The sequence below is a fragment of the Sus scrofa genome, chromosome 1 (genome assembly GCF_000003025.6).
Source record: "Sus scrofa isolate TJ Tabasco breed Duroc chromosome 1, Sscrofa11.1, whole genome shotgun sequence".
Taxonomy (NCBI): Eukaryota; Metazoa; Chordata; class Mammalia; order Artiodactyla; family Suidae; genus Sus; species Sus scrofa.
The window spans coordinates 16,023,642-16,050,767 of NC_010443.5; the positions used below are offsets into that span (position 1 = coordinate 16,023,642).

At 46.9% G+C, this 27,126-nt stretch overlaps 1 protein-coding gene across 1 annotated transcript in view; it reads left to right on the plus strand.

Moving 5' to 3' along the window:
- LOC100521647 (NKG2D ligand 4-like) overlaps window positions 1-27,126 on the plus strand; it is a 29,047-nt gene that overhangs the window by 1,343 nt on the left and 578 nt on the right. The window contains exons 2-5 of the mRNA XM_021086846.1: window positions 334-517; window positions 21,798-22,061; window positions 22,293-22,574; window positions 23,776-23,931. Of these exons, the coding sequence (XP_020942505.1) occupies window positions 334-517; window positions 21,798-22,061; window positions 22,293-22,574; window positions 23,776-23,918 (873 nt within the window). The 3' untranslated portion in view covers window positions 23,919-23,931. The remainder of the gene's footprint in view (window positions 1-333; window positions 518-21,797; window positions 22,062-22,292; window positions 22,575-23,775; window positions 23,932-27,126) is intronic.

The following is a 27,126-nucleotide window of genomic DNA, read 5'->3' on the forward strand; positions in this document are numbered from 1 at the left end:
CAGACCAGGAGATGGGAGCCCTGGCCACTGGAGGAGGCCAAGGAAGCGGTGGGAGGAGCAGCAGGAGAGGACGTCAGCGGGAAGGTTTGGAAGAGGAAGTTGCGGGGCGGTGCGGGCTGGGGGGCGGAAATCAGGGAGGGGGAGCTCACAGAACCTCCACAGTGTAGCTCACTCTGCAAAGGGGGGTGGGGTGGGGGAGGGGTGGAGGAAAGTTAAGTGAATTTTGTTTTTAAGGTCTTTTTTTTTTTTAATGAGGAATTACATTTTGCAAACTTGCAAACTTGCAAAACGTCCCTGGTCTAATTGTTTTTTTACATTGTTGTACAATAATAGGGCTTCCTCAGGCTTGGACAAAAGACTTTGGAAGGTACTCCGTGGTGGAAGTGTAGACACAGCCCAGGCTCCTTTTTTCTGGCTAGTCTCCTGAGACTGCTGCGGGGAATGTCACTGACTCACACTACAGGTCTACTTTTGCTGACACTGCTGCTGCTGCTAAAACCCGGGGAGACTCTGCGCTGTGAGTGTCCTGGGATCTGGAGACCTGGCAGGCGGGTGGGGGGGTTCCTGGCAGGTGGTTGCCTGTCCACCTCTTCTTAGGAGGACAGTGATGTCACTTACAGCCAGTATTCAGGGACCCAGCCTAAAGCACTGTCCCTGGTCCTATGTTCATGCGACAGCTCTCCCTGTCCTGACAAGTGCCACCTTCTATCCCCAGAAGCCTTTCCTGAGTACCTGGACCCATTATGAATGTAGCATATGTGCCATGGTGTCTTTTTTCCCTTTTTGAAACTTTTGTCTCTTCATACAAATTTTAAGTCCCTGGAGGATAATTATGTTATACTTTTGGAACCTCAGTTGTTACACGGACTAAAAACATTTGTCAGGTGAAGCTTCCTGGTAACATTTTGTATATGTGTTGGGATCATAGTGGCCTCCCAGCCTCTCCCTAAACCTGAGACCGTTAAAGGGGAGGCAGGACAAAGGCCACAGCAGCCACAGGGAGACCCCACATGGAGACCCCACCTCTGCAGCCAGGCCCTTCAGGGGGGTCTCCGGGGACACACCTGTGCTTTTGTCTCACAGATGCTCACTCGCTCTGCCTCAACTTCACTGTCACATCCGGACAGCCCTGGTGTGAAGTCAAGGGCTCAATGGACACAAAGCCTCTCCTCCAGTATGACAGTGACAGCAACCAGGTCACAGCTTCGGGCCCCCTGGGGGAGGAGGTAAATGGCACCAAAGCATGGAGCGACTTGACTGGAACCCTGGGAGGAGTGAGCCGAGATCTCAGGATGGTCCTGCATGTGTCAACCTGGGGACAGAGAAGACCACGGGTGAGTATGGGGAGGGGGTGGGGGACTGGGGACAGTGAGCAAGGGAGGGGAGCACAGAGCCCATGTGGGGAAGGGGTGTGATGGGGAAGAATGGGACACTGGTCCCACCTCAGAGTCCCGGGGACCTGCTGGGCAGGACACAGGCCCCTAGACTGCAGACACATGAGCCCTGGGGGAGGAGGGACCCTGGGGTCGGGATGACTCTGTGTGTGGGGTCGCAGGTGCTCCCCAGCTGCAGGCCAAGCTGTGCTGTCAGCTTGAAGCAGAGCGAGTCACCGCTGCCTCCTGGGACTTCAGCCTCGATGGGCAGACGGCCCTCCTCCTTGACGCCATGGACATGAACTGGACACTCGTGAATCCTGGAGCCACAGGGATCAAGGAGCAGTGGCAGAAGGACCAGGACCTGGCTGAGTATTTCAGGAAGCTCGCAGTGGGAGACTGTGGTCACTGGCTGAGGGAATTCCTAGGACACTTGGAGAATGTTCCGGAGCAGGAGCCCACAGGTAACGGAGCAGGTGTGAGGAGGTGGTAGGTCTCTTCCAAGGTCCAGTGCCTGCCCTTGTGTGGGTTGAGCACCTATGTGGGTTTAGCTGAAAATATGAAAATATGATGGATGGATGGATGGGTGGATGGATGGATAGAGTGACTGATTTCTGATTTCTGTCTGGAGGTTCAGTGATGGGAGTAGGATAGGATTTTCCAGAATCTTCCTTCAGGAGCCTCCTTCCCCATTAAGCAGTGATCCTGTCCCTTGCACTGTCAGATGGTCCCCAAATCTACATGTGTCCTTATGCTTCCCCGCCTTGTCTCCTTCCTCTTGCTCTGATCCTTTAACCAGCTCACATGTCACTGAATGAAGCCCTCACCCCTCTTCAGACACAATTGAGCACCCCCAGTTCTGTCCTCCTCAAATGTCTCCCCACAGTGAACATGTCCACGAGAGCGTGATAATCAGACGGACGTCTGCTGTCCCCTCCGTGGACATATGAGCTCCGTGAGCACAGGGCACAAGCCCTGCTCATCCTTCTACTCAGTGTCTGCACAGAATGAGTCAGTACCTGTGGGGGGACATGCGCTGTGTGGGGACAGTAGGTGCTGAGGACGGTGTCTTCTCAGGTTTGACAAGGATTTTGCTTTTCTCTTTGTTTTAGAACCACCGCTGGAGCCCTCAGATAACCAGCAGTTACCAGCACGGATCATTCCCCGCTCAGGCCTAACTGTCACTACCATCGTCATCGTCATCGTCGTCATCGTCGGCATCCTCGTCTTCATCATCAGGAGATGTGATAGGAGATCAGGTACCACAGCAGGTGAGAAGCAGGCTGGCCTCCGGCTCCTGGGCAGCGCGTGTTCTGGGAAGGGCTTAGGAGACATGAGCCCGGCTCTCACCCAAGCCCTGTGCACGGATCCATCTCTACACAGAAATGATGTGCTTCTGTGTCTTGAGCCCCACTCTGCACAGAGGGGCTGGGGGTTACTGGGCTCTTGGGGCAGAAGGGGCTGGGGAGGGGGGACAAGCCATGTATCTATTACCTGGGGGGCGGGGACAGGCAGGGTCTAAGATGTCAAAAGGCTGGGGTGGGTGTGGCTGTGCCCAGGATTCCCCCAATCCTTTGATGAAAAAACGTTTTATTCTCTGATGAGAGCGTGATTTAGCTCCACAACTTTCCCAATGTTCTAACAGCTGTTCCATCATCTGGTGTTTCTTCTCTGGACCAACCCGTGGTGGCAGAGACTGAGCTTTGAGGACAGCCTGGCTGCTGCATTATTTTCTACTCAGAGGTGGGTTTCCCACGAAGCTAAAGCACCACTCACTTTCCATGACTGTAGATGGGCTCTGACAAGGTCCTGGCTCACAATGTATTAATGTGGTCATTTTGAAGAATTTGCAAAGGTAATGTAAGTTAAAGAGAAAAAAAGTTCAGTCAAGTACATTGAGTAAATTAAAACGGCCAGTTTCACTCTGACGCTCTTTCCGTCGGACTTTCCTCCATGTGAGGTGGAACTGGAGTGCCTGGAGGTTGTTTTTTGTGATGTCGTTCAAAGGCAAATGAGTTAGGAATGTACTTACATGTTTTAACGGGACATATTTTATGTGTTCACACTCACTTTTATGCTCTTAGGTCCGGAATTGTGTTCCTCTGAACGTACAAGGCCTTTATAGAGAGTCATAAGTTTGGAGGTCCCTCTTGGTTCAGCAGAAACAAATCTCACTAATATTCATGAGGACGCAAGGTTGATCCCTGGCCTCACTCAGTGGGTTAAGAATCTTGCATTGCCATGGGAGGAATATAAATGCAAAAATTCTTAACAAAATTTTCTCATACTGAATCCAACACATAAAGATCATACCCCATGACTAAGTGGCATTCATCCCAAGTTCGCAAGCATGGATTGGCATACCAAAATCAATCAGTGTAATACACCACATGAACAAAGAAAAGTAATAAAACCACATGATCAGCTCAATAGATGCAGAAAAAGCTTTTGGCAAAATTCAGCATGCATTCATGATAAAAACTCTTACCAAAGTGGGTATAGAGGGGCCATATCTCAATATAATAAAAGCAGTTTAGGACAAACCCACAGCCAATATACTACTCCATGGGAAAAAATCTGAATGCCACTAAAATTTGGAACAAGACAAAGGTGCACTCTTTCCACTTTTATTTGATATAGTATTGGTAGTTCTGGCCACAGAAATCAGAGAAGAGAAAGAAAGAACATGTATCCAAATTGGGAGAGAAGAGGTAAAATCCTCATTAAATGCAAATGTCATAATACTATATATAGAAAACCTTAAGGACTCCAGACAGAATCTACCAGATCTGAGCAATGATTTCAGCAAAGTAGCAGGATACGAGACTAACATTCAGAGATAGGTTGCATTTGTGTATACTAACAAAGAAGTATCAGAAAAGAAATGTAAAAAAAACCCAAATACTTTTCAAAATTGCACCAGAAATATAAATACCTAGGCATAAACCCAATCAAGAAGTGAAAGACACTGAGAACTCGAAAATAGTAATAAAAGAAATTAAACAGGATACAAAGAAATGGAGAGATATCCCATGCTCTTGGATTGGAAAAATTAATACTATTAAAATGGTCAGACATTCCCACTGTGACTCACTTGTAACAAACCCGACTAGTATGCAGGAGGACATGGGTTTAATCCCTGGCCTTGCTCAGTGGATTAAGGATCCGGCATTGCTGTGAGCTGTGATGTAGGTTGCTGACTTAGCTCGGATTCGACTTTCTTTGGCTGTGGTGTAGGCCAGCAGCTGCAGCTCCAATTTGACCCCTAGCCTGGAAACTTCCATATGTTGTGGGTGGGGCCCTAAAAAAAAGAGAAATGGTCATACTACACAAAAGCAACCTACGGATTTAATATGATCCCATCAAATTGCACATGACATTTTTCACAGAACTAGAACAAGTAATACAAAAACTTATAGGAAATCATAAAAGGCCTGAAATTACCAAAGCAATCCTGAGGGTGGGGGGAGGCAGGGGGCATAACTCTTCCCATGCTTCAGATAATATTACAAAGCTACAGGAATCAAGACAGTGTGGTACTGGTACAAAAAAGGACATACAGACCAATAAAACAGAATAGAGAACCCAGAAATAAACTCAGACACCTAGAGTCAGTTAATCTTCCACAAAGAAGGCAAGAATATAAAATGGGAAAAAGACAGCCTCTTCAGTAGGTGGTACTGGAAAACCAGGACAGCTGCGTGTAAATCAATGAAACCAGAACACACTCTCACACCATGCATTAAAAATAAACTCAAAATGACTTAAAAACTTAAACATAAGAGGTGACACCATAAAACTCCTAGAAAAGAACATAGGCAAAAAACATTGTCTGACATACAAATGTTTTCTTAGGTCAGTCTCTCAGGGCAATAGAAATTAAAAGAAAAATAAACCAAAGGGACCTAATTAAACTTAAAGGCTTTTGCACAACTAAGGAAACCATTTGAAAAAAAAAAAAAAAAAAAAAAAAACGCAAGAAAGAAAGGTAACCTACAGTATAGAAGAAAATAGCTGCAAATGATATAACTGAAGAGGGCTTAATCTCCAAAATATACAAACAACTCCTACAACTCAACAACAAAAAGACAAACCACCCAATTGAAAAATTGGCAGAAGACCTAGATAGACATTTCTCCAAAGAAGACATACGGATGGCCAGCAGGCACATGAAAAATTGCTCACCATCACTAATTATTAGAGAAATGCAGATCAAAACTATAATGGGGTACCACTTCACACTGGCCAGAATGACTATCATTAGTAAGTCTACAAATAACAAATGCTAGAGAGGATGTGGAGAAAAGGGAACCCTCCTACACTATTGATGGGAATGTAAATGGGTACAACCACTATGGAAAACAGTATGGAGTTTCCTCAGATAATTAAAAATATAATTACCATATTATCCACCAATGCTACTCCTAGGCATGTATTCGGACAAAACCACAATTCAAAAAGAGACATGAGCCCACATGTTCATAGCAGCACTGTTCAGAATAGGCAAGACATCGAAACAACCTAAATGTCCATCAACAGATGTATGAAGATATGGTATATATACTCAATGCAAGACTACTGAGCCATGAAAAAGAACAAAATAATGTCATCTGCACCATCATGGATGCAGCTAGAGAGTCTCATACGAACTGAAGTATGTCAGAAAGAGAAAGACAAATTCCATACGATATCGCTTATACGTGGAGACTAAAATATGGCACAAATGAACCTATCTACAAAACAGAAACAGACTCACAGACATGGAGAACAGATTTGTGGTTGCCAAGGGGGAAGGGGGAGGGAATGGGATGGACGGGGAGTTTGGGGTTATTAGATGCAAGCTCTCACATTTAGAATGGATAAGCAATGAGGTCGTCCTGTACAGCCCAGGGAACTACACCAACCTCTTGGATAGACTATGATGGAAGATAATACAAGAAAAAGAATGTATGTATATGTATAACTGGGTCACTTTGCTGTACAGCAGAAATCAGTACAACATTGTACATCGACTATACTTTAAAATAAATAAACTCAGTGATGCAGTGGATGCAATTATAAATACACTGTACCTTTTGTTTCCATTAAGAACCTCATGAATGTTTATTAAAACTCCTGTATTTCCAGGGCACAAATGTTCTATGACCTGATTGGGAAATAGGGTGTTTTCAGAGGTAATCTAACTAAAGAGCATGTCATGCTGGATCAGGGCGGGCTCTCATGCATTGAATGATGCCCTTATAAGGAAGAAAAGTTCAGACACAGAAGGAAGAGGAAGCCACAGGAAGACAAAGACAAAACCAATCCCAAGTGAGAACTGAGGCAGGCGATGGAGCCACATGACCCCAAGAATGGCTGCCATCCAGCAGAAGCTGGGACAAGGCAAGGAAGGCTTTTCCCACGGAGCCTGCAAGGGACAGAGTGCTGCCAACACCTTGCTTTCAGACTTCTATCCTGTGCAACTTCACAGGAATAAATTCTGGTTATTTTAAGCCACCAAGTGTTTTTTCTAGAAGGGCTTCACTGCCCCAAGACACCTGGCTGGGACTTAGGCTGCATTTTCAGCCGTAAAGGAAACTGGTGAGCAAGCAGGAAAGGCAGGAGACCAGTTTTAGGAAAGATCCTAGAAAAAGACCCAAGTACTTCTAGAAACTTGACCTGCAGCAGAAGTGACAAGAAGTATCAGTGAATGGCATGCTGATCAACACATGGCAAAGGGATACCTCTTAATCACGTACCTAAAAGGGGATTTCTATTTAACAAAAAATAATTTTGGCTGATTAATGCATGAATACCACTAGGGTCTTAAAAGATGATTTTAAAAAATGACCTGGGGAATTCTTGGGACAGTGGGAGAAAATAGTGGAGCTGACAGGTGAGTGACCAGGTGCAGAGGGAAGGGGGAGAGATGGATAGAACTTCCAAGTTCGTCCTTCCTTAGGGGCTCTCCCTCCACCCTCAGCTGCCGCCAGCATGTCCTTGTGTCTGAGAGCCACTCTGTCGCACAGTTTAACACATCTTCATGTTAAACTCCCCCTGCAAATCCTGGTGGGCTGTCCCCCTCCTTTCTGGATCCCATTGGCTACACTCACCCTGCCACCTGATGCCGAGCCCTCTCCTCATAAAGCCAAGCCAAGCTGACAAAAATGTCCTTCTTCCCACACTCATCGCTTCAGGAGGACAAGCTCTGAGTTCCAAGGGGGGCTGCCTGTCATGGGCCAGTGGACAAGGCTTGGGTCTCTCCCTGATTTAGACCTAGGTGGTGGGTGGAACACGAGACCCTGAACTGTAGCGCAGAAGGGGACAGAGAAAACTCCAACCTGATTCAGAGCAGCATCCCTACCTAGCAGAGTCCATGTGGTGAGTGGGGAGAACCCCAGATGTGGGAGCCCTCTGGCTTGGGTGGGGCAGCTACCCAGTGGGGTCCTGAGTTCCGAGTCCTGGGAAGAGACTCACTCCTGTGCCCAGGGCTGAGAGTGGGATCCTTGGAAGGAAGCAACTGGAAGGGTGTGGGCATCCCTATGCCCTAGGGTGGGCTCCCGGCTCCATATCCCGGGAGAGAGTGTGGTGAGGCACTTTAGACCCGGGGCTGGAGCCTAAAAAAGGAGAAGGCGCTGGTGCGGGTAGGTTCTAGGTAGCCCCCTAACATGCCTGGCTGGGCCCTGGGGCAGAGGCCTGGCAGCCAGCCTCTCGGCAGAAACACCTTGAGGTGGGTGGGCTTCCTCAGTGGGGACCGGGTCAGAGTGCAGGTGGGAGAGTGTGCATGAGAGGAGGGGGCAGAGAGAGGAGTGGGTGTGTGTGACACTGTGACACTGATTCGTGAGGAGGAAGGTGAGTGTGAGGGAAGACCGGGGAGGGTGTGCTGGCCGTGTGGGGGGCAACACCACTGGTGTGTGACAACATCAGAGGGGTGTGTGTGTGTGTGTGTGTGAGAAGGGCGCAGAGTGTGTGGAGCTGGACAGTCAGGGTGGAGCGTGGGTGTGGAGGGACGCGTGGAGGGTGAAGGCGTGTGCGTGATGGTGGGGGCTGAAGTGCAGGATTGTGGGGCCAGGAGGATGGCGAGCGTGTGTGAGACCCGCGGCGGCAGGGGCCACAGGGGCGACCTGCTCCCTCTGACCCGTCCCTTCTCTGGGCCTTGATCCTACAGCCTGGAATCAAGCCTCACTGCATCAGGGTTGCCAAATGGGCAGGGACAGCGTGGAAACCGACACCCTGTGTCCCTTTCCTTTTCCTAAGCTTGGCCTTCAGGAATCACCACCTAAAATAACTGCCTGGTGGCAGGTGCAGCTGAGGGTACCTGCATTCATTCACCTGCTTATGCCTCACCCTGCTCTGGGGCTGAACTGGTTGTCCTCCCTGCTCCCAGGGAGGGAGCCTGGGGACTCTGAGCCATCACAGTTCCTTGCCCTCCACCCTACAAAGCTCAGGGCACAACCTCCTGCTGGCACAACAGGTGGGGTGGGCACCAAAGGAAGGGGGTGTGGGGGCTGGGCAGAGGGAATATGGGGGGGGCAGCAAATCCTCCACCAGGCTCTTTCCTGTTCCCCGGTACTGTCTCCCCACTTTCCTCTCACCCCGCATCCCAGGGGGCTCTTAGCTCCCCCACGTCCATCCAGATGCCAAGGCCCAGCAACCAGGAGCATGCAGACGAGGCCCCCAGCCCGGCCCTTAGACACTCAGCACTCACCAAGTGCCTCCTGTCCTGCAGCAGCTTCAGCAGCAAAGTGTGACTGAGGAGCCTGAGCAAAGACCATGAGACCTCCCTGGTGATGGCTGGGAGCCTTTTTAAAAAACCTGACCATCCCCCCTGGCCCCGCCTCTGGAAATCCAAGACCAGCTGCCAGAGCAAAAAGTTCTTCCAGGTGTCTAGAAAGCATTTTCTAGGCTAGAGGCCACCCTACTGCCAATCACCTGTATCATAAACTTTTTTTACTTTCTGCCAGCGGCTTCTTTTTTTAGCTGGGCCGATAACTGCTGAGCTCAGGCAGGACCAGGTATTTTGTCATCTCCCCTCCCCTGCACTTCAATCCATAGGGGTGGTCCCTCTCCTGAGCATTTGTCAGGGCTGCTGTCCTGGCATCAGCATGTGTCCCCAGTAGCATCCACGTGGATGTACCATCAGAACACCAGATGGTTAAGCAGAGGCACCAGTGAGGATGGGGGAGGGGAGGACACTATGTCTGGGGACCCCCCCACCCCCCTCCCCCGCTGCCAGTCCTGCCCTTCAGAGGAGCTGTGCCTGGGATCACAGACACTCCGAGTCACGTGGCAATGGTGAACACGCACTGGGCAGTCTGTAGAATTGGCCGGTCTTCCTGAACCTCAGAGAGTCAGAGGGGACTGAGGATTCAGGGATGAGGATGCTGGGACCCAGGGTGCAGGCCCCTCTCTCTGCCCACCCAGCCCTACAGAGGTGTCCTGTGGTGTCCTGGAACCTGGGGACCTGGAGGGGCCTTTTCTCCCCACCCAGCCTTCGTCTTAGCGTTTCTCTCTCAGGTGCTCCCTCTCTTTGCTGCATCTTCACCCTCCTGTCTGCCCAAACCTGGACAGCCCGCCTCATTTACACGTTCCCCCCTCTCTTTTTTCTCCTTGTAATTGTATTCCAGAAATAAGAATGTTCATCCTTTGGCTGATTGCATCTGTGTACCTGTTCATATTGCTTTGCTGAAAATATTTCTTATAAACCAGTTAAATCCAGAGACTTGATTAGATTTAGGTTTTATTGATTTATTGATTTTGTTGGAGGAAAAGCCAAAAGTCCTTCTTAGTTGGTGCTATAAATAACCCATTATGTGATCTGAGCCACATGTGTGACCTACACCACAGCTCATGGCTACGCTGGATCCTTAACCCACTGAGCTAGGCCAGGGAGCGAACCCATGTTTTTGTGGACACTAGCAGCATTTGTTTCTGCTGCACCACAATGGGAACTCCCTTGTTGTTTTTCTTTGATTTAAACAAAAGAAGTTCGTAGATTAACCATTATGTGTATTTCTTTTGTCCACATTTAATTTGATTTTTGTTTTATAGGCACCCATAAAACAGCTGCTTATAAGGAGGGAGCTCTAAAAAGTCACTGTTTAGAAGTTTCTCCAAATTAAAAGATCCATCATTTGACCATTAATGAAATATATATCAATAGTGATTCAAGCCAATAAGACGCAAGACCCTTCCCCATAAGAGAGTGAGGAGGATGTCACCTAAGATCCAGAGAATTTACTCTCAAAAGTAGTGTGGCAGAAATCAAGTTTTCAAAACATGAAAGCACGCACACACACACACACACACATACACGCAGACACACATGCACACATGCACAGAACACCCTAAGAAGATCAAACAGAACATTTATATCTCAAAGACACAGGAAGAGAAATGCAAGTTCACCCTAGAAGTCTTCTGCTTAAAATCAGAACCACATAATTCAGGATTCCTCTCCTAGGCATATATCTGGACAAAACTACAATCTGAAAAATATATGCACTCCATTTCATTGCAGCACTATTCACAATAGCCAAAACTTGGAAACAACCTAAATGTCCATCAACAGATGACTGGATCAAGAAGATGTGGTACATATGCAGAGTGGAATACTACTCAGCCATAAAAAAGAACAAAATAATGCCATTTGCACTAGAGATTCTCATATTAAGTGAAGTCAGTCAGAAAGAGAAAGACAAACACCATATGACATTACTTACGTGTGGGATCTAAAATATGGCACAAATGCACCTATGTACACAACAGAAGCAGACTCACAGACATGGAGAACAGACTTGTGGTTGCCAAGGGGGTGAGGAAGCGAGTGGGATGGACTGGGAATTTGGGGTTATTAGAGGCAAACTATTACATTTCGAATGGATGAGCAATGAGGTCCTACTTTATAGCATAGAGAACTGTGTCCAGTCTCTTGAGATAGATCATGATGGGGGATGATATGAGAAAAAGAATATGTGTATGACTAGTCACTTTGCTGTACAGCAGAAATTAGCACAATGTTGTAAGTCAACTATATATTTTTTTTTAAAGATATACTGAAAGGGGGAAAAAATCAGAACTCTGAACGGATAGTTTTATCAAGCGAGCTTTTTAAAATTATCTGGTACGAAATACAAGATCTCCCTCATTTTTAGGATGAGATTTCCTTTAATTCCCAAATATGTAAGCACTTAGAAGGTTTATATATATATATGTATATATATATATATATATATAATTTTTTTTTGTCTTTTTGCCTTTTCTATGGCCGCTCTCTGTGGCATATGGAGGTTCCCAGGCTAGGGGTCCAATCAGAGCTGTAGCTGCCAGCCTACACCAGAGCCACAGCAACTCGGGATCCGAGCTGCATCTGCAACCTACACCACAGCTCACGGCAACGCCGGATCCTTAACTCACTGAGCAAGGCCAGGGATTGAACCCACAACCTCATGTTTCCTAGTCGGATTCGTTAAACCCTGCACCACCACGGGAACTCTGTTTTTTTAATATTAAAAACAAAATTGTTTATTAACACTCAAAACATATCACTTCCTGATTGTTTCATACCGCTTTATTGTTATCTGTGCTCTTGAGGTTATTGACATCAATGCATCTCGATGGTAAAAATGCTCTATGGTGGTGGGCTATGGCACGTCTCTTCCTAAGGCCACAAGTACTTATAAGTTTTGTATGCATATAACCTGGCTGGGTTATTCATTATGGGCTGATAATCTGTCATTCCTTTTTCCTTTGTTTTGAAATATTTATTTCTGATTCTGAGGTTGGTTTACCAAAATAAGAATTGCAAGTGATGCTTATGGGGTGGGCCAACGTGCAGCTTGGGAGCTTAACGCCTCTAGATTTTCCACCCAGAGTTGTTTCAGCCTCCTCTTCCCTGTCTCAGGGTCTCTACCTCGGTGCTCAGATTGCAGAATGGCCAGTTGTTAGTGGAGTCCCTCCTTGAGTAGGTTGTTAATTACAATGAGTGGGTTTCCCTATAGGGACAGGTGCACAGTGTGAGGTCTTGCCTCTGATTTCAGCGAGACAGCAGTGAGTGATGGCTTGGAGTGAGATCTTAATTCCCTGCTCAGGAATGGAACCTGGGCAGCCTGGGTGAAAACCAGGAATCCTGGCCACTAGACGAGTTAGAGGATAAAAGCCGAATTGCCCTGATTCTTGCCCTGTGTTAAAAGCAAGAATGTTTCAAGGAGGCAAAGACTTTAAAACAGGTACAAACTTTATTATTAAAAACACAATACAACACTTGGAAAAATACACAGAGAACTGGTCTGTTTATCTCAGGCAGAAGCAAAGTAGTAATACACACTCAAAGGAGCGGGGGTGAGGTCATCCCCCTGAATGGGGAGCATGCCAGAGAGGTAGCATAAAACACTTATATAGAACAGTTCCTCTAGGTCTTTGCTTTCCTTTGGTCAATTACATTGTTTTATCTTTTGCGCCTGATCAGACCCAGGGCCCTCCCCAGTCTGCATGTGCATCTTTTGGCCAAGATGGATTCCAATGCAAGGCACAGTGGGAAGCTTATCTAGACTTATCATGGTCTGGCATCCCTTCCCTTTCTGACCCAGAAGGGTCTCTCTTCACACGTGTAATTGGGGTGTCCCTGACCCAAAGATGGGAAGTACATGACCTCTTGGTCTTTTGCCCCAGCAGGGCTCAGCCCCTCCTCTGATCCTGTCATTACTATTGTTTGACAAGTTCACAGAAGACAAGTATCAATTGCTTGCCTTGTGCCTGTTGTCACTTCTGTCTGGAAGTATCGCTATGTAAATGTTTATCTGGGAGCCCAATTATCTCCTGCCTCAGGAAGTGTAAACAAGAGGCTGGTTGTTAAAAAAAAAAAGAGAGAGTTCCCATCGTGGTGGGTGGAAATGAATCTGACTAGGAACCCTCGGGTTGCAGGTTCTATCTCTGGCTTCGCTCAGTGGATTAAGGATCTGGTGTTGCTGTGAGCTGTGGTGTAGGTCACAGACGCAGCTTGGATCTGATGTTGCTGAGGCTGTGTTGTAGGCCAGTGGCTACAGCTCTGATTCCACTCCTTGCCTGGGAGCCTCCATATGTGGTCCTAAAAAAAAAAGAAAGAAAGAAAGAAAAGCTTATAAGACTCCTATAAAACTAAAATCTGTTGATTGGATCCTAATGAAAACTAAAGTGAAAGGCATAAAAGTTGGTAAGATTAAGATAAAAGTATATAAAAATTGGTATGTTTAGGTGAGCTTTATAAAAGATGTTTACACAAGTTTTGTTTAATCACACTGTGCAACAGACACGTCACTGAAGAACCCTTCCCCTGTGTGGTGTTGAAAGACAAAGGTGGGTAGATCTGCCCCCAGGAAATACTAGTTAAACACACTCAAGAAAACCAATAGGGTGACCTGAGCCACACGATAAAGAAGAAAACTGGGAACTAATAATCAGGGGCTAATAAAAATAGTGGCCTTGTTTGGAGTTTAACTTGTGAACCCAGAAAGACAGTCTTTGTTGAATGCCTTATATAAGTTTTTGAAGGTATAATAAATTAAACTCTAAAGTCTAGAACATAGAACTCTTACATTTCAGTTTTGTTAGAAATCTTCTCACTGATACAGAAAAGCAAATTTTCTAAATATACAGTTGGGCAAATCAGTCTTTTAATATGGCTTAGGTGACACACCAGTTCTTTGGAGAATTAAAAGCAAAGCCCTTTGTCTTACAAATCTCTACACACCAGAAATGTAAATACAGGCCACAATGACTCAGCCTAATTAGCTCAATCAGGAAGAAGCTAAAACCAAAGGAGAAAGAAAAGGAAGAAATGCGATGTCAACTCCAACTGCTGGAAAGCCTCCCTCAGTTGAAAATCAATTCACAGCCTCCTTAGAATCTCTATCAATGACAAATACAAATCTTAAAAGTCTTTTCCACAAATAGCAAAGGCTTAGTCATCTAAGCCAGCAAATTTAATTTATCCCAACAGTTTTTTGTAAACTAGTAAGTTTATAATGTAATACCTGATTCATAACTAAGCTTTTTTATTCATTGAAGCCATGAGATCTCTAGTTTTGCCTCTTTAGATGTCCATGTATGCATTATACGTATGAGATGTGTCTACCTCTGGAAGAAATTATTAAAATTAAATTTATAGAAGATCCCTATTTAATTCACTTAAGCATTTACAGGAGTTCCCGCTGCGGCAGCAACTTAAGGATACAGCATCTTCTCTGCAGCAGCATGGATGTGACCCCAGCCTGGTGCAGTGGGTTAAGGAGCCAGTGTTTCTGCAGCTGCGGTGTAGTTCACAATCACAGCTCGGATTTTGTCCCTGGCCCAGGAACTTCCACAGGCCATGGGTGCAGCCAGAAAATAAAAAGTAAGTGTTTGCAAACTAAATATTTCTAAATATGAATAAAAAACCAGCCAAAAATGATTTTCAGGTTCACGTAAATTAGTAAATTTTCAATATTAAACTGATATTTGGTACTAAGATTAATTTAAATTTATTGATCTGTCTTTGGAGTCGTTAACATTAAGCATAATATTTTTATTGTACTTAGGTTTTTTGGTTTTTTTCTTTTTCTTTTCTAGGGCCGCACCCTCGGCACATGGGGAGGTTCCCAGGCTAGGGGTCCAGTGGGAGCTGGAGCCACCGGCCTATGCCACAGCCACAACAACTGGGCAACTCATGGCAATGCTGGATCCCCAACCCACTGGGCGAGACCAGGGATCAAACCCGCAACCTCATGGTTACTAGTCGGGTTTGCTAACCACTGAGCCACAGTGGGGACTCCTATACCTAGGCTGACTAGAAGGAGATAAGATCTTGTTATATCTGCTATAAATTTGTCAGCAAGAAAAATAACTTGGTGTGATAAAATTCTTATAAGTAAATTAAATGCAAATGAGCTAAGCCTTTGGGTGAACCCTTTATAAATAATTATGTTTTAGAAATGTCTACTTGAAAATGATCTCTCCAGATATTTGGTAACTTGAAATTCTAGAGTTGTGCTAATTTAGGTTAAATAGTAGAAGTTTATTGAATAGCTAGGTCATTTTCAAAGAAAGTAAGAAAACAGAACATTAATTGCTAAACAGACTTAAATTTGCCTACATGCGAGATGGAAACTAAAGATGTTTAAGTTAATTAGACAGATGTCTCGTAACACACTGAACAAAGAAATAATATGTTTCATGAGGCTATCTGATCAGGAAGTACTGCTATGACAATTACTTCACAATTTAATTTAATTAATTACATTTAATTAATTTACAATTACTGCTGTCAGTTTTTGCTTGAGATTAAGGGAGGTTTTTTTGGTTGGGTTTTTGTTTGTTTGTTTATCTTTTTTAGGGCTGCACCTGAGGTATATGGAGGTTCACGGGCTAGGGGTGAAATCAGAGCTGCAGCTGCCAGCTTACACCATGGTCACAGCAACTGCAGGATCGGAGCCACATTTGTGACCTACACCACAGCTCATGGCAAAACCAGATCCTTAAACCAATCAGCAAGGCCAGGGATTGAACCTTTGGCCTCATGGATATTAGTCAGGTTCGTTAACCACTGAGCCATGACTGGAACTCCGAGATTAAGGATTTTGAAGGTTAAAATCATACCACGCAGTTAAGGTTACTAGAAATAATAAAGAAAAAATTTCAGTATACAGTAGGAAAGTAAGATGTGTGTCGTAAACAAAAAAATATATAAAAGATGGAATTGCATGTTGATCCTTAGAGTTGATTGTTTTTAGATGGAAGAATTAAGGGACAAAATAATATGGATACCGGAAGTGAGGGAAGCTTTGTGGAAAAGAAATACTGAAAAAACTGTCTCGTACATGGTGAGGATTGACTAAATTTAGATTAAATTTAATGAAGTAAATGGATTTTGTTGTTAAAGGTAAGCTAGTATAAGACTTGGAGTTTAATTTGCTTTCTCTATTAAGAAAATACATTTTTCTTGGAATGCTGCTTTTGGTAACCGATTGTGTGAATTTCTGTGCCTTTAGGGTATCTGCATTTTTTTTTAATCTTTGTCATTTTAGTTAGGTAAATATACACTGTTTCACAATGACCTGATGTGGTTTAAAACATTCTGATATTTTTAACAAACTTCCCAAATATCAACTTCTAACTAAAGTTCTTTTAGCTCCAGCTAACTCTGGGAAGCTTCAAAGGAAGCCTGAGACATCTCAGAAATATTAAATTAGGTTTATTTCTTGTGTTAAATAACTTGAAAAGCATTGTCAAGTGATTGAAATGAAACTTAGGTTGTAATTGTCATTGATATAAATATTCCAAAATTTATATGGGACTCCTAACATTTGATCTGCCCTGATAGAATGTTATCAGTCATAATTCTAGTTATTATCTTAAAATGTTGTATGTCACAGAAATATCCAAATTTCTTAACAGTTGTATTGTAAGTCAAATCTTTAACCATGCCTTTCTTTTTTTTTCTTTCTTTTAAGGGCCACACCTGTGGCATATGGACCTTCCCAGGCTAGGGGTGGAATAGGAGCTGCAGAGCCACAACCACAGCAATGCCAGATCTGGCTTCGACTGCCACCTACAGTGAAGCTTATGGCAACGCTATGTACTTAACCCACCAAGCCAGGCCACAGATCTAACCAGCTTCCTCATGGACACTGGTTGGGTTCATCACTGCTGAGCCACAACAGGAACTCCTTTTAACCATGCCATTTTAAGTTCTGTCCCTTAGAAACAATAATTAGTTTACATTGATGCTTTTACAAAATGAAGATCTTCAAGAAGACTCCTAAAAAGGATTTCAAATATATATATATATATATATGTATAAAAGCTTCCGATAGCCTTTAGATAATACCACTGAACTGGGTAACAAATGGCAAAACTCTCATGGAAAACCTGATGACTTCATCCAGATCAACAGGAATTAACGACATGGGACTGAATGAACCCATGAGTATCATTTATAACTGTGTCACCCTTTGGGAGAAAATACACTGGATTTTGATCTTGGTTTTCCAGAGAAACCTTCTCTCTTATGCCATGACCTACAACACGTTGATAAAGTACACCTCTGTAAACAAAGATGAAACATTTATCTTTTTCTCTCTACCTAATCCTTTCAGAATCTGATGTCTTCAGCTGGCTCTCCCGTGAACTTGATAGTTTTTTGCAACCAGATTACAATTTATACTAATCATTGTTTAACTTGTTTTTGTTTCCAAATTGCTTATGATTTTATCTCCCTGTGGCACTATGACTTTGTGACTAGCTGTATTATTTATATTCTATCTATTTCATAAGACTGTTGCCTCTTACATTACCCAGTGTGTAACCAGGAGTCCAACAACATTGATGATGACTAAACATCCTGAGAAAATAGATCACACTTAAAACCATAAATGGAATAAGTGTAATATTGTAATTCTAAGCGTGGGAAGAAGCAACAAGGGAAAACATTTCCTGGATCATACTAAGCTAGTAAGAAAGAGGATCCAGAGATTTTAAAATTATCCACAGGGCCTAATCCAGAAATTAACACCTGAGTGGGAAATCAACACCTGAGTGGGAAATTAACAGAATCTTCCCCTGATTGAGGAAATGAGCCTTCCTAGCAATGTTTGACCAAAAACTGATCGTGAAATGTTTCCCAAACGCTTGTTGAATTTTGGATCACAGGGGGGGATTGTGAATAAAAAATATTGCCTGCCATGTCAGTGAACAAAGGAGGTTGCAGCCCTGACGCCGTCACATTACAACTGTGGATGGTGAGCCCAGTGGGAACTCAGGATGGAGACAAATGGGCTGCCCACTGCCAAGCTCCAGCCACTGCGATCACCCCCAGCTGTGCGCCTTGAGGGGATTCAGGATGGAGAAGAGCAAGACACCGGTCCCTGAGAGCTGAGGTGCATATCAGAGGGGTGACTTCTGTGAGCCCAGACTCTTGCACTTTCCCATACAGAGAAAAGTCCTAAATTCCTTAACTTGGACATTTGGTTTTCTTCCGATGTTCCAATCAACTGATCTCTTTGTTGTAAAAATTTCTATATATCCTGGCCCCTCCCACCCCACCCCCACCACCAGTCTCTTCGGAGCAGTCCCTCAGAGTGATCTGAGAGACCTGTCTCCCCAGCTTGCAGTCCTCAGAATGTCCACCAAATAAAACATAACTCTCAACTTTGAGGTTGTGCGTTTTTTTTCAGTCAACAAGGTGCAAGTACTGGAGGCAGGCAGGTTGCTCAGAGAAAACTCCTAACACATTTATGCAGTAACAAGAGCCCCATTGAGGAAGGAACAGATGTCCCTTCTCTCCCTGAGGCGGCTGCACCACGTAATTCCAATGCCCACCAAGAGTAGCCTGGCCAGGGAGAAGCAAGAATCTAAGAGCTTCGGAAGGCGAGAGCAGAAAAGGGTAGCTTTAGCCCGGACTGAAAGCCTCCAATAGTCCGCACACACCCTCAGTATTTATATAAAGTCTAAATGTCCTTTTGCCACAGTGGCTTCTCCACACAGTCTCATGACAAGCCCCGAGCAGGGTCCCTCAGCTGCTCCTAAGTGCTTATGAACCACAAGGGTGGAGACACCACCCTGACACCACGCAGGCACGTCATTCTCGTAGCAAAACATCTTTACCTGTAAAACCAACTTTTTTGTCTTTATCATAAACAAGTGCATCAGAACAATGCCGTTTAAGTCATAAACAAGTGGATTTGAGAGCAGATCAAACCAATAGACCACAGAGTCAGGGCGGGTTTCAGTGTGAAGTGAGGGGTGCAGTGTGCGCTGGGAGAAGACCTGTGCGTCTGTGACCCTGGAGGTTCAAGGTGAATGTGGGGACCACTAGAGATGAGGAGCAGGGAGGGAACGTTGCCAGAGAGGGGAGGGTGGTGACCGGCCCCCTCCGACTTGTCCTGGCCTTGATCACAGGCAACCGAGAAGGGCTCTGAGATTAATGGAACCAAAGTGATGAGAATAAATTAGACGGCCGGGGCCATGTGATTTAACTATTTACATGGAGTTTCAATGCACCCTATCCAAGAATGACACCCTGTGGCAGCTGCCAAGTCCATGGAGAGGAATGTTCAGGCAGAACTTGGACGGCAGAGAAGGGGCGGGGGCTAGAGGCCCTGGAAATAAAGCCCAGCCCTCCTGTTCAGTCCCCGCAGCGCCCAACACCCTGCGCAGGTTGGCAGGAGGAAGAAACCTGTTGATCTCAGCCGTGCATCCCCAGCACTGCCCAGCGCAGAGACCTCGCTCACGCGACCCCGCGTGCCTCCCCGGGCGCGGTCCCCACGTGCACCCACCTGGACCCAGGCGCTTTTTCGCAGCCTCGCGGGATCCCGCTTCCCCCAGGCTGCTCGGAATGCCGCCGGCCCAGCTGAGAGAAGACTGAGGGATGGGAACCGAAAACCCCGAAGAGGGAGTTCTCGAAACTTTTCTTCCGGGTGCAAACACGGAAGATCTCCTGACCCGTGAGGACGGCACTGGGGGACACCTGCAGACGGGGACCGTCCGAGCCTCCAGGAGGCTCTAGGCGGGCCGCAGGCCTCCCGGGCGGAGGACGGCGCCCCACCGACCGCAGGCCTCGGAGCCCGGAGACGGGTGAGCAGCGAAGGAGCGGGCATCGGGTGTGTTAGACCTCAGGGCAGGTCGCCTCCGGAGGGTCCTGTCTTATCCCGTCGTCCCAAAGCCACAAACCCCGAGTTCTGGCCCAACCTTGAGCCGCGCGGCTCATTACCAGGGCGGGAGCTGCTCGGGGTAGGGTGGGGCAGCTGCCGGGCGATTCTTGGGCAAATGCCCAGACTCTTTGCTTTGAGCTAATTCCTCCAGTACCCTAGGAGGTGTCTGCGACATGCAGGTGAGCAGGGGTAATCACCTCCCGGGCTTTTCTTGAGTCCTGCCTCCAACAGGCTTGCGGGGTCTTGGACACCCCCCTCTGAGGACAGGCCAGGTGCGGTCTGCCTGCAGCTAGTTTGATTAGCGCAGGGGTGTCGTTGGTGAGAGCACGAATCTGAAGTATTCAAGAGAAAGAGGAAGAGGGTAGGAGTGGGAGGAAGATGGGAACACGGAGGGGCTGAGGGGAAAGGGCGCAAAGAGGCAGGGAGGAGGCAGAGGAAGGTGGAAGGAAGGCGGGAGGGGAAGCTGGCAGTGGATTGAGGGCAGAGGAGCTCGCAGGAGCCAAAACAGTTCTGTTCACACCACAAAAAGACTTTGGGGTCTTTTTTTTTTTTCTTTCGGGGTGGGAGGAGGCACGAGAAAGGTTATTCGAAGTAAATTTGTCTTTTAAAAAATGAGTAATTAGAGGAGTTCCCGTCGTGGCTCAGCAGTTAATGAATCTGACCAGGAACCATGAGGTTGTGGCTTCGATTCCTGGTCTTGCTAAGTGGGTTAAGGATCTGGTGTTGCCGGGAGCTGTGGTGTAGGTCGCAGACGCGGCTCGGATCCCACGTTGCTGTGGCTCTGGCATAGGCCAGTGGCTACAGCTCTGACTAGACCCCTAGCCTGGGAACTTCCATATGTCGCGGAGCTGCCCTAGAAAAGGCAAAAAGACAAAAAAAAAAAAAAAAAAAAAAAAAAAGTCATTAGAGTTTGAATACTTGAAAATTACTCCCTTGGGATAACCGTTCTTTGCATTGTTTTACGATAGGGCTTCCCCAGTCTTGGACTGAAGACTTTGGAAGGTGCTCCGTGGTGGAGGTATAGACACAGGCCAGGCTCTGTTTTCAGGCTCCTAAGAGTGCTGGGAGGAGTGCCACTGACTCACATGACAGGCCTTCTTTTGCTGACACTGTTCCTGCTGGAACCCGGGAAGACTATGGGCTGTGAGTGTCCTGGGATCTGGAGTCCTGACTGGAAAGGGGAGGCTGGGAGGGGAGGACGGGGGAGTGGGGACTGCAAGGGGGAGGGAAAGGGCTCCACGCAGGTGGTGCCTGTCCACCTGCTCTTAGGATGATGGTTTAGCCCAGGACGTTACTTACACTCAGTGTGTTGGGACCCAGCCTAAAGCATCCTTATCCTGTGCTCATATGGCAGCATTCTCTGTCCTGACAGGTGCCACCTTCTACTCCAGGAAGCCTTTCCTGATGACGTGGGACACATGAATGTAGCGTGTGTCCTATGGTGTGTGTGGGTGGGGGTGTGTTTATTTCCACCTTCTGGTGAAAGTCCGGTTTATTCACATAGATTTTAAGTCCCTGGAGGACAGACAATGTCCTGGATTTTTGCCAGCTTAGAAACTGGCACCCAATACCAAAAAGAAGGCAGATAAATCCTCCTTGCAACAGTATTGGGACCTGAGGGATCATGGTGGCCTCCTGGCATCTCCCTAAACCTGAGGCCGTTAAAGGGGGGGCAGGACAGAGGCCACAGCAGCCACAGGGGGACCCCACGTGGACACCTCACCTCTGCAGCCAGGCCCTTCAGGGGGGTCTCCGGGGACACACCTGTGCTTTTGTCTCACAGATGCTCACTCGCTCTGCCTCGACTTCGCTGTCACATCTCAGTCCAGACCCGGACAGCCCTGGTGTGAAGTCCAGGGCTCAATGGACACAAAGCCTCTCCTCCAGTATGACAGTGACAGCAACCAGGTCACAGCTTCCGACTCCCTGGGGAAGAAGGTAAATGGCACCAAAGCATGGAGCGACTTGACTGGAACCCTGGGAGGAGTGGGCCGAGATCTCAGGACGGTCCTGCCTGACATCCAGCTGGGGACAGAGGAGGCCAGGGGTGAGTATGGGGAGGGGGTGGGGGGCTGGGGACAGTGAGCAAGGGAGGGGAGCACAGAGCCCATGTGGGGAAGGGATGTGGTGGGGAAGAATGGGACACGGGTCCCACCTCAGAGCCCCAGGGACCTGCTGGGCAGGACAGGGCAGGTCACAGGCCCCGAGACTGCAGACACATGAGCCCTGGGGGAGGAGGGACCCTGGGGTCGGGATGACTCTGTGTGTGGGGTCGCAGGTCCTCCCCGGCTGCAGGCCAAGCTGTGCTGTCAGCTTGAAGCAGAGCGAGTCACCGCTGCCTCCTGGCACTTCAGCCTCGATGGGCAGACGGCCCTCCTCCTTGACGCCATGGACATGAACTGGACAGTCGTGAATCCCGGAGCTACAGGGATCAAGGAGCAGTGGCAGAAGGACCAGGACCTGGCAGAGTATTTCAGGAAGCTCGCAGTGGGAGACTGTGGTCACTGGCTGAGGGAATTCCTAGGACACTGGGAGAATGTTCTGGAGCAGGAGCCCACAGGTAACGGAGCAGGTGTGAGGAGGTGGTAGGTCTCTTCCAAGGTCTAGTGCCTGCCCTCGTGTGGGTGTGAGCACCTATGTAGGTTTAGTTGAAAATATGATGGATGGATGGATGGGTGGATGGACAAAGTGATTTCTTGGGGGTCTTCCTGTCTGGAGTCAGTGAATTCATAGCATAGAATTTCCCAGCATCCTCCTTTCCAGCCCACCTCCCTCAGCACAGGAGCCCCCTTCTCCATTAAGCAGAGATCCTGGCCCCCTGCACTGCTACATGGTCCCCAAGTCACTGTGCTTCCAGGCCTTCTCTCCTCTGTTGCAGCGATCCTTTTTTTTTTTTTTTTTTTTTTTTTGTCTTTTTTTTGCTATTTCTTTGGGCCGCTCCCCCGGCATATGGAGGTTCCCAGGCTAGGGGTCTAATTGGAGCTGTAGCCACCAGCCTAAGCCAGAGCCACAGCAACGTGGGATCCGAGCCGCATCTGCAAGCTACACCACAGCTCACGGCAACGCCGGATCGTTAACCCACTGAGCAAGGGCAGGGACCGAACCCGCAACCTCGTGTTTCCTAGTCGGATTCGGTAACCACTGCGCCACCACGGGAACTCCGCAGCGATCCTTTAATCAGCTCAGATATTATTTCTTCTGAAGCCCTCACCCTCCCCAGACATAATTAAGCACCCCTAGTGTTGTCCTCTTTAAAAAGTGTCTTCACAGTATGGGTTTCCCACCCTGGCTCATCAGTAATGGACCTGACTGGTATCCATGAGGACACAGGTTCGCTCCTTGGCCTCACTCAGAAGGTAAAGGATCCAGCGTTGCATGAGCTGTGGTGGGTCACAGATGAGGCTCAGACCTGGCGTTGCTGTGGCTGTGGTGTAGGCCAGCAGCTACAGCTCTGATTAGACCTCTGGCCTGGGAATCTCCAAGTACCAAGGGTGTGGCCCTAAAAAAAAGCCCCCACCCCAAACGTCTCCCCACAGTGAACATGTCCACGAGAGCGTGATAATCAGACGGACGTCTGCTGTCCCCTCCGTGGACATATGAGCTCCGTGAGCACAGGGCACAAGCCCTGCTCATCCTTCTACTCAGTGTCTGCACAGAATGAGTCAGTACCTGTGGGGGGACATGCGCTGTGTGGGGACAGTAGGTGCTGAGGACAGTGACTTCTCAGGTTTGACAAGGATTTTGCTTTTCTCTTTGTTTAGAACCACCGCTGGAGCCCTCAGATAACCAGCAGTTACCAGCATGGATCATCCCCCGCTCAGGCCTAACTGTCATTGTCGTCCTCGTCCTCGTCATCATTGTCCTCATCATTGTCGTCGTCATCAGGAGATGTGATAGAAGATAAGGTACCCCAGCAGGTGAGAAGTAGGCTGGCCTCCAGCTCCTGGGCAGCGCGTGTTCTGGGAAGGGCTTAGGAGACCTGAGCCCGACTCTCACCCAAGCCCTGTGCTCGGATCCTTCTCGACACGGAGATGATGTGCTTCTGTGTCTTGAGCCCCACTCTGCACAGAGGGGCTGGGGGTTACTGGGCTCTTGGGGCAGAAGGGGCTGGGGAGGGGGGACAAGCCATGTATGCGCTCCTGGGGGGTGGGGGGCGGGATGGAAGAGCTGGAAATGGTGGGGTGAGATCTTATTCAGGATTTCCCTGGTCCTTTGATGGATACATCTTTTGTTCTCTGAGGGGAGCATGATTTAGCTCCACAACTTTCCTAGTGATCTAACAGCCGATCTGTCATCGGATGTTTCTTCCTTGGACCATAAGAAGGTGATCACGTTCAGCCGTCTCATGGTGTCAAAAACTGACCCTTGATGAGGGCATGACTTCCAGTCTAATATCCTCTCCTCTACTCAGAGGTGGGTTTACCAAGAAGCTAAAGAAGCTTAAGCGTCCGAACCCCTCGCTTTCCGTGGCTGCTGAGGGGCCCTTACCATGCACTGACCCAGTCATGTTGAAGACTTTCCAAAAGTGAGACATTTGCTCACAATCACTCAGGACTGCTGCTTTTACTCTCACTCTTTCCGTCACACTTCCCTCTGTATTAAATAGAATCCAAACGTTTATTGGCATTTTGATGACTTTGTTAAAAGGAAAATGATTTAGGGTTATACCTAGATGGCTTAATGAGATATATTTTATGTGTTCACATTCATTTTCATGTACAATTACCTCACTACATGCCTTTTTGACCACATTGTGTTCTCTTGAATTCATATGTTAAAACCTCAGGAAGGCTTGTTGAAACCACCCAATTGGTGGTATTTTGAAACAAGCCAGTTGTGGTTTTGTGACATAATAAGTACATATTTGGTCTTGTCTTGCTTCTTGGCACAGAGTTTCTAAAACCCACAGATTTGGTGTCAGAACGTTCTGAGAATTAAAACAAAAAGTAACAATTTTCCTTTAAAGACCTGGCAGGCTAATCCTCATGCAGAAACCACAGTCAACTGTGCTAACTGGCCAGAGGTCATGACACAACCGCATGAGGCTAGAGCTTGAGTGAATGAACATGTGGATTAATGTATGTTTTAGCATTCTGACACGTTCACACATACACATGTACCCAACACACACCAAAAAGGATGAAGTGTGATATATTCACAAAGGGAACATTACAAAGCAATAAATAAAGAATAAACTACTGCTACAAACACAGGATGCCTTATAAAGGCAAATGCCAGACCCAAAATAATACATACTCTATGGTACTCTTTTTAGTTCTGTTACCTATTGTAAAGTTTAATTGAATTATTAAAAAGACATTCTAAGCTTGATTCTGAAGCTTATCACAGTAATTGATTTTTGAATGGCAATCAGATGCCCCATGACCTGCAACCAGGAGATCAGGCATATAGGAAAAGACAGCATTTAAAAGACTATCTATGAGTTCCTATTTTGGCTCAGTGGTAAAAAAAACTGACTAGTATCCACGAGGTCATGGGTTCAATCCCTGGCCTTGCTCAGTAGGTTAAGGATCCGGCATTGCCATGAGCTGTACTGGAGGTCGCAGATGTGGCTCAGGTCCCATGTTGCTGTGGCTGTGGCATAGGCTGGCAACTGTAACTCCAATTAGACCCCTAGCATGGAAATTTTAACATGCCGCAGGTTTAGCCCTAAAAAACAAAAAATAAAATAAAATAAAAGACTACCTACAACCTAGAATGAAGGACACCTACCAGACACTCATAATTACCTCATGCCCAGCAAAACCAAGAAGAACTGACTCTTGGATGACTCTTTCCCACTTATATTGGGCCACCGCACTGGACCAGCCTAGAGAGAGGACTGTTGACCTCAACACCTTCTTAAAACAATGCTCAGACAATGGAGTAGCTATGCCCGTGCCAGGACGAGAAGACAAGGACGTCAAAAAAAGCTCTCTCGAGATGCCAGACCTGACCCAGATGATTGTTTATGCAAAGTGCTTTCTTAATTTCTTAGACTTTTGTGTATGAATCATGTGTTTGTTTGTTTCCTATCAGGAGTACAATCTTGTACAGATTCTAACATTAATTTCAAATTTAATTAAGATTTTAAAATTCATCGAGGTTATCGGGTTTATGGTCAGTTACCTATCTCCAATACTTCTGGGTTACTTTGGCGGATTTCTCCACACCGAGGTTATAATTGGATGGCCCTTAGGAAATTTATTCAGGAAGAAAAAATTATGGTTCTGTTTGGGCAGCTCTTGCTAGTGCTACTTGGGACTCCCTCACTGGGCCCGCCAATCATACTTGCTCTGACCATGACCAAGAATAGGAATTTTCTTTTATCAAGCTCAGAGCAACAAGCAGCATTTCAGTCAAAGAATATAACCTCCCTCAGCTGTGGAATGGATTTATGTGGCTAACACAGGGCTATGGTGGCTTAGGTGTACCACCCCCCACCCCCCCATGCTGGAAACTGTTCAGCCACACCAAGGATGATGAGCCTAATAACACTAGGAAATCTGACTGAAGCCTTGCCAACCGTGCCCTTGCATCCCTTCCCTTCAAGATAAGCAGTGATACAGAACAGACCTAAGTCAGACCTCCCGAGGATACACTGACCGGGCCACATGTAATGGAAGTCCTTAGCTTAAGTGCTTACTTATGACCTTTCTAGTACTACGAGCTATGAAACCAGACCTGGCCCTGTGGGGCTCCTGGGTGCCAAAGCCTTCCTGTGTCCCCCATTTCTTGTTCTTAGGAAATGGGCCTCTTCAGCCACCATAGCCTTCCCTGAGTTCCTAGGAGCAGGTTGAGGCAGTTGCTGTCAGAGCAGGAAGGGGAGGCAAAGACGAGGGAGGAACAGTCAAGCAACAAGAGTGCAGCCTTGGGGGCAGGATCCTGGTTCTCTCGCAAGGGATATGCATACTAATATAGGCATCTTATACACCTAAGAGAAAAGGTATATTCCTCATGCTTCTTTTTGACATGAATACTTAAAAATGAATGGATTAGAACCCTTCCTTGGCCTTCTCCCTGGCTTTTTTTTTCTTTTTTTTCTTTTTGCTGTTTTTTTTTCTTTTGTCTTTTTGCATTTCTTGGGCTGCTCCTGCGGCATATGGAGGTTC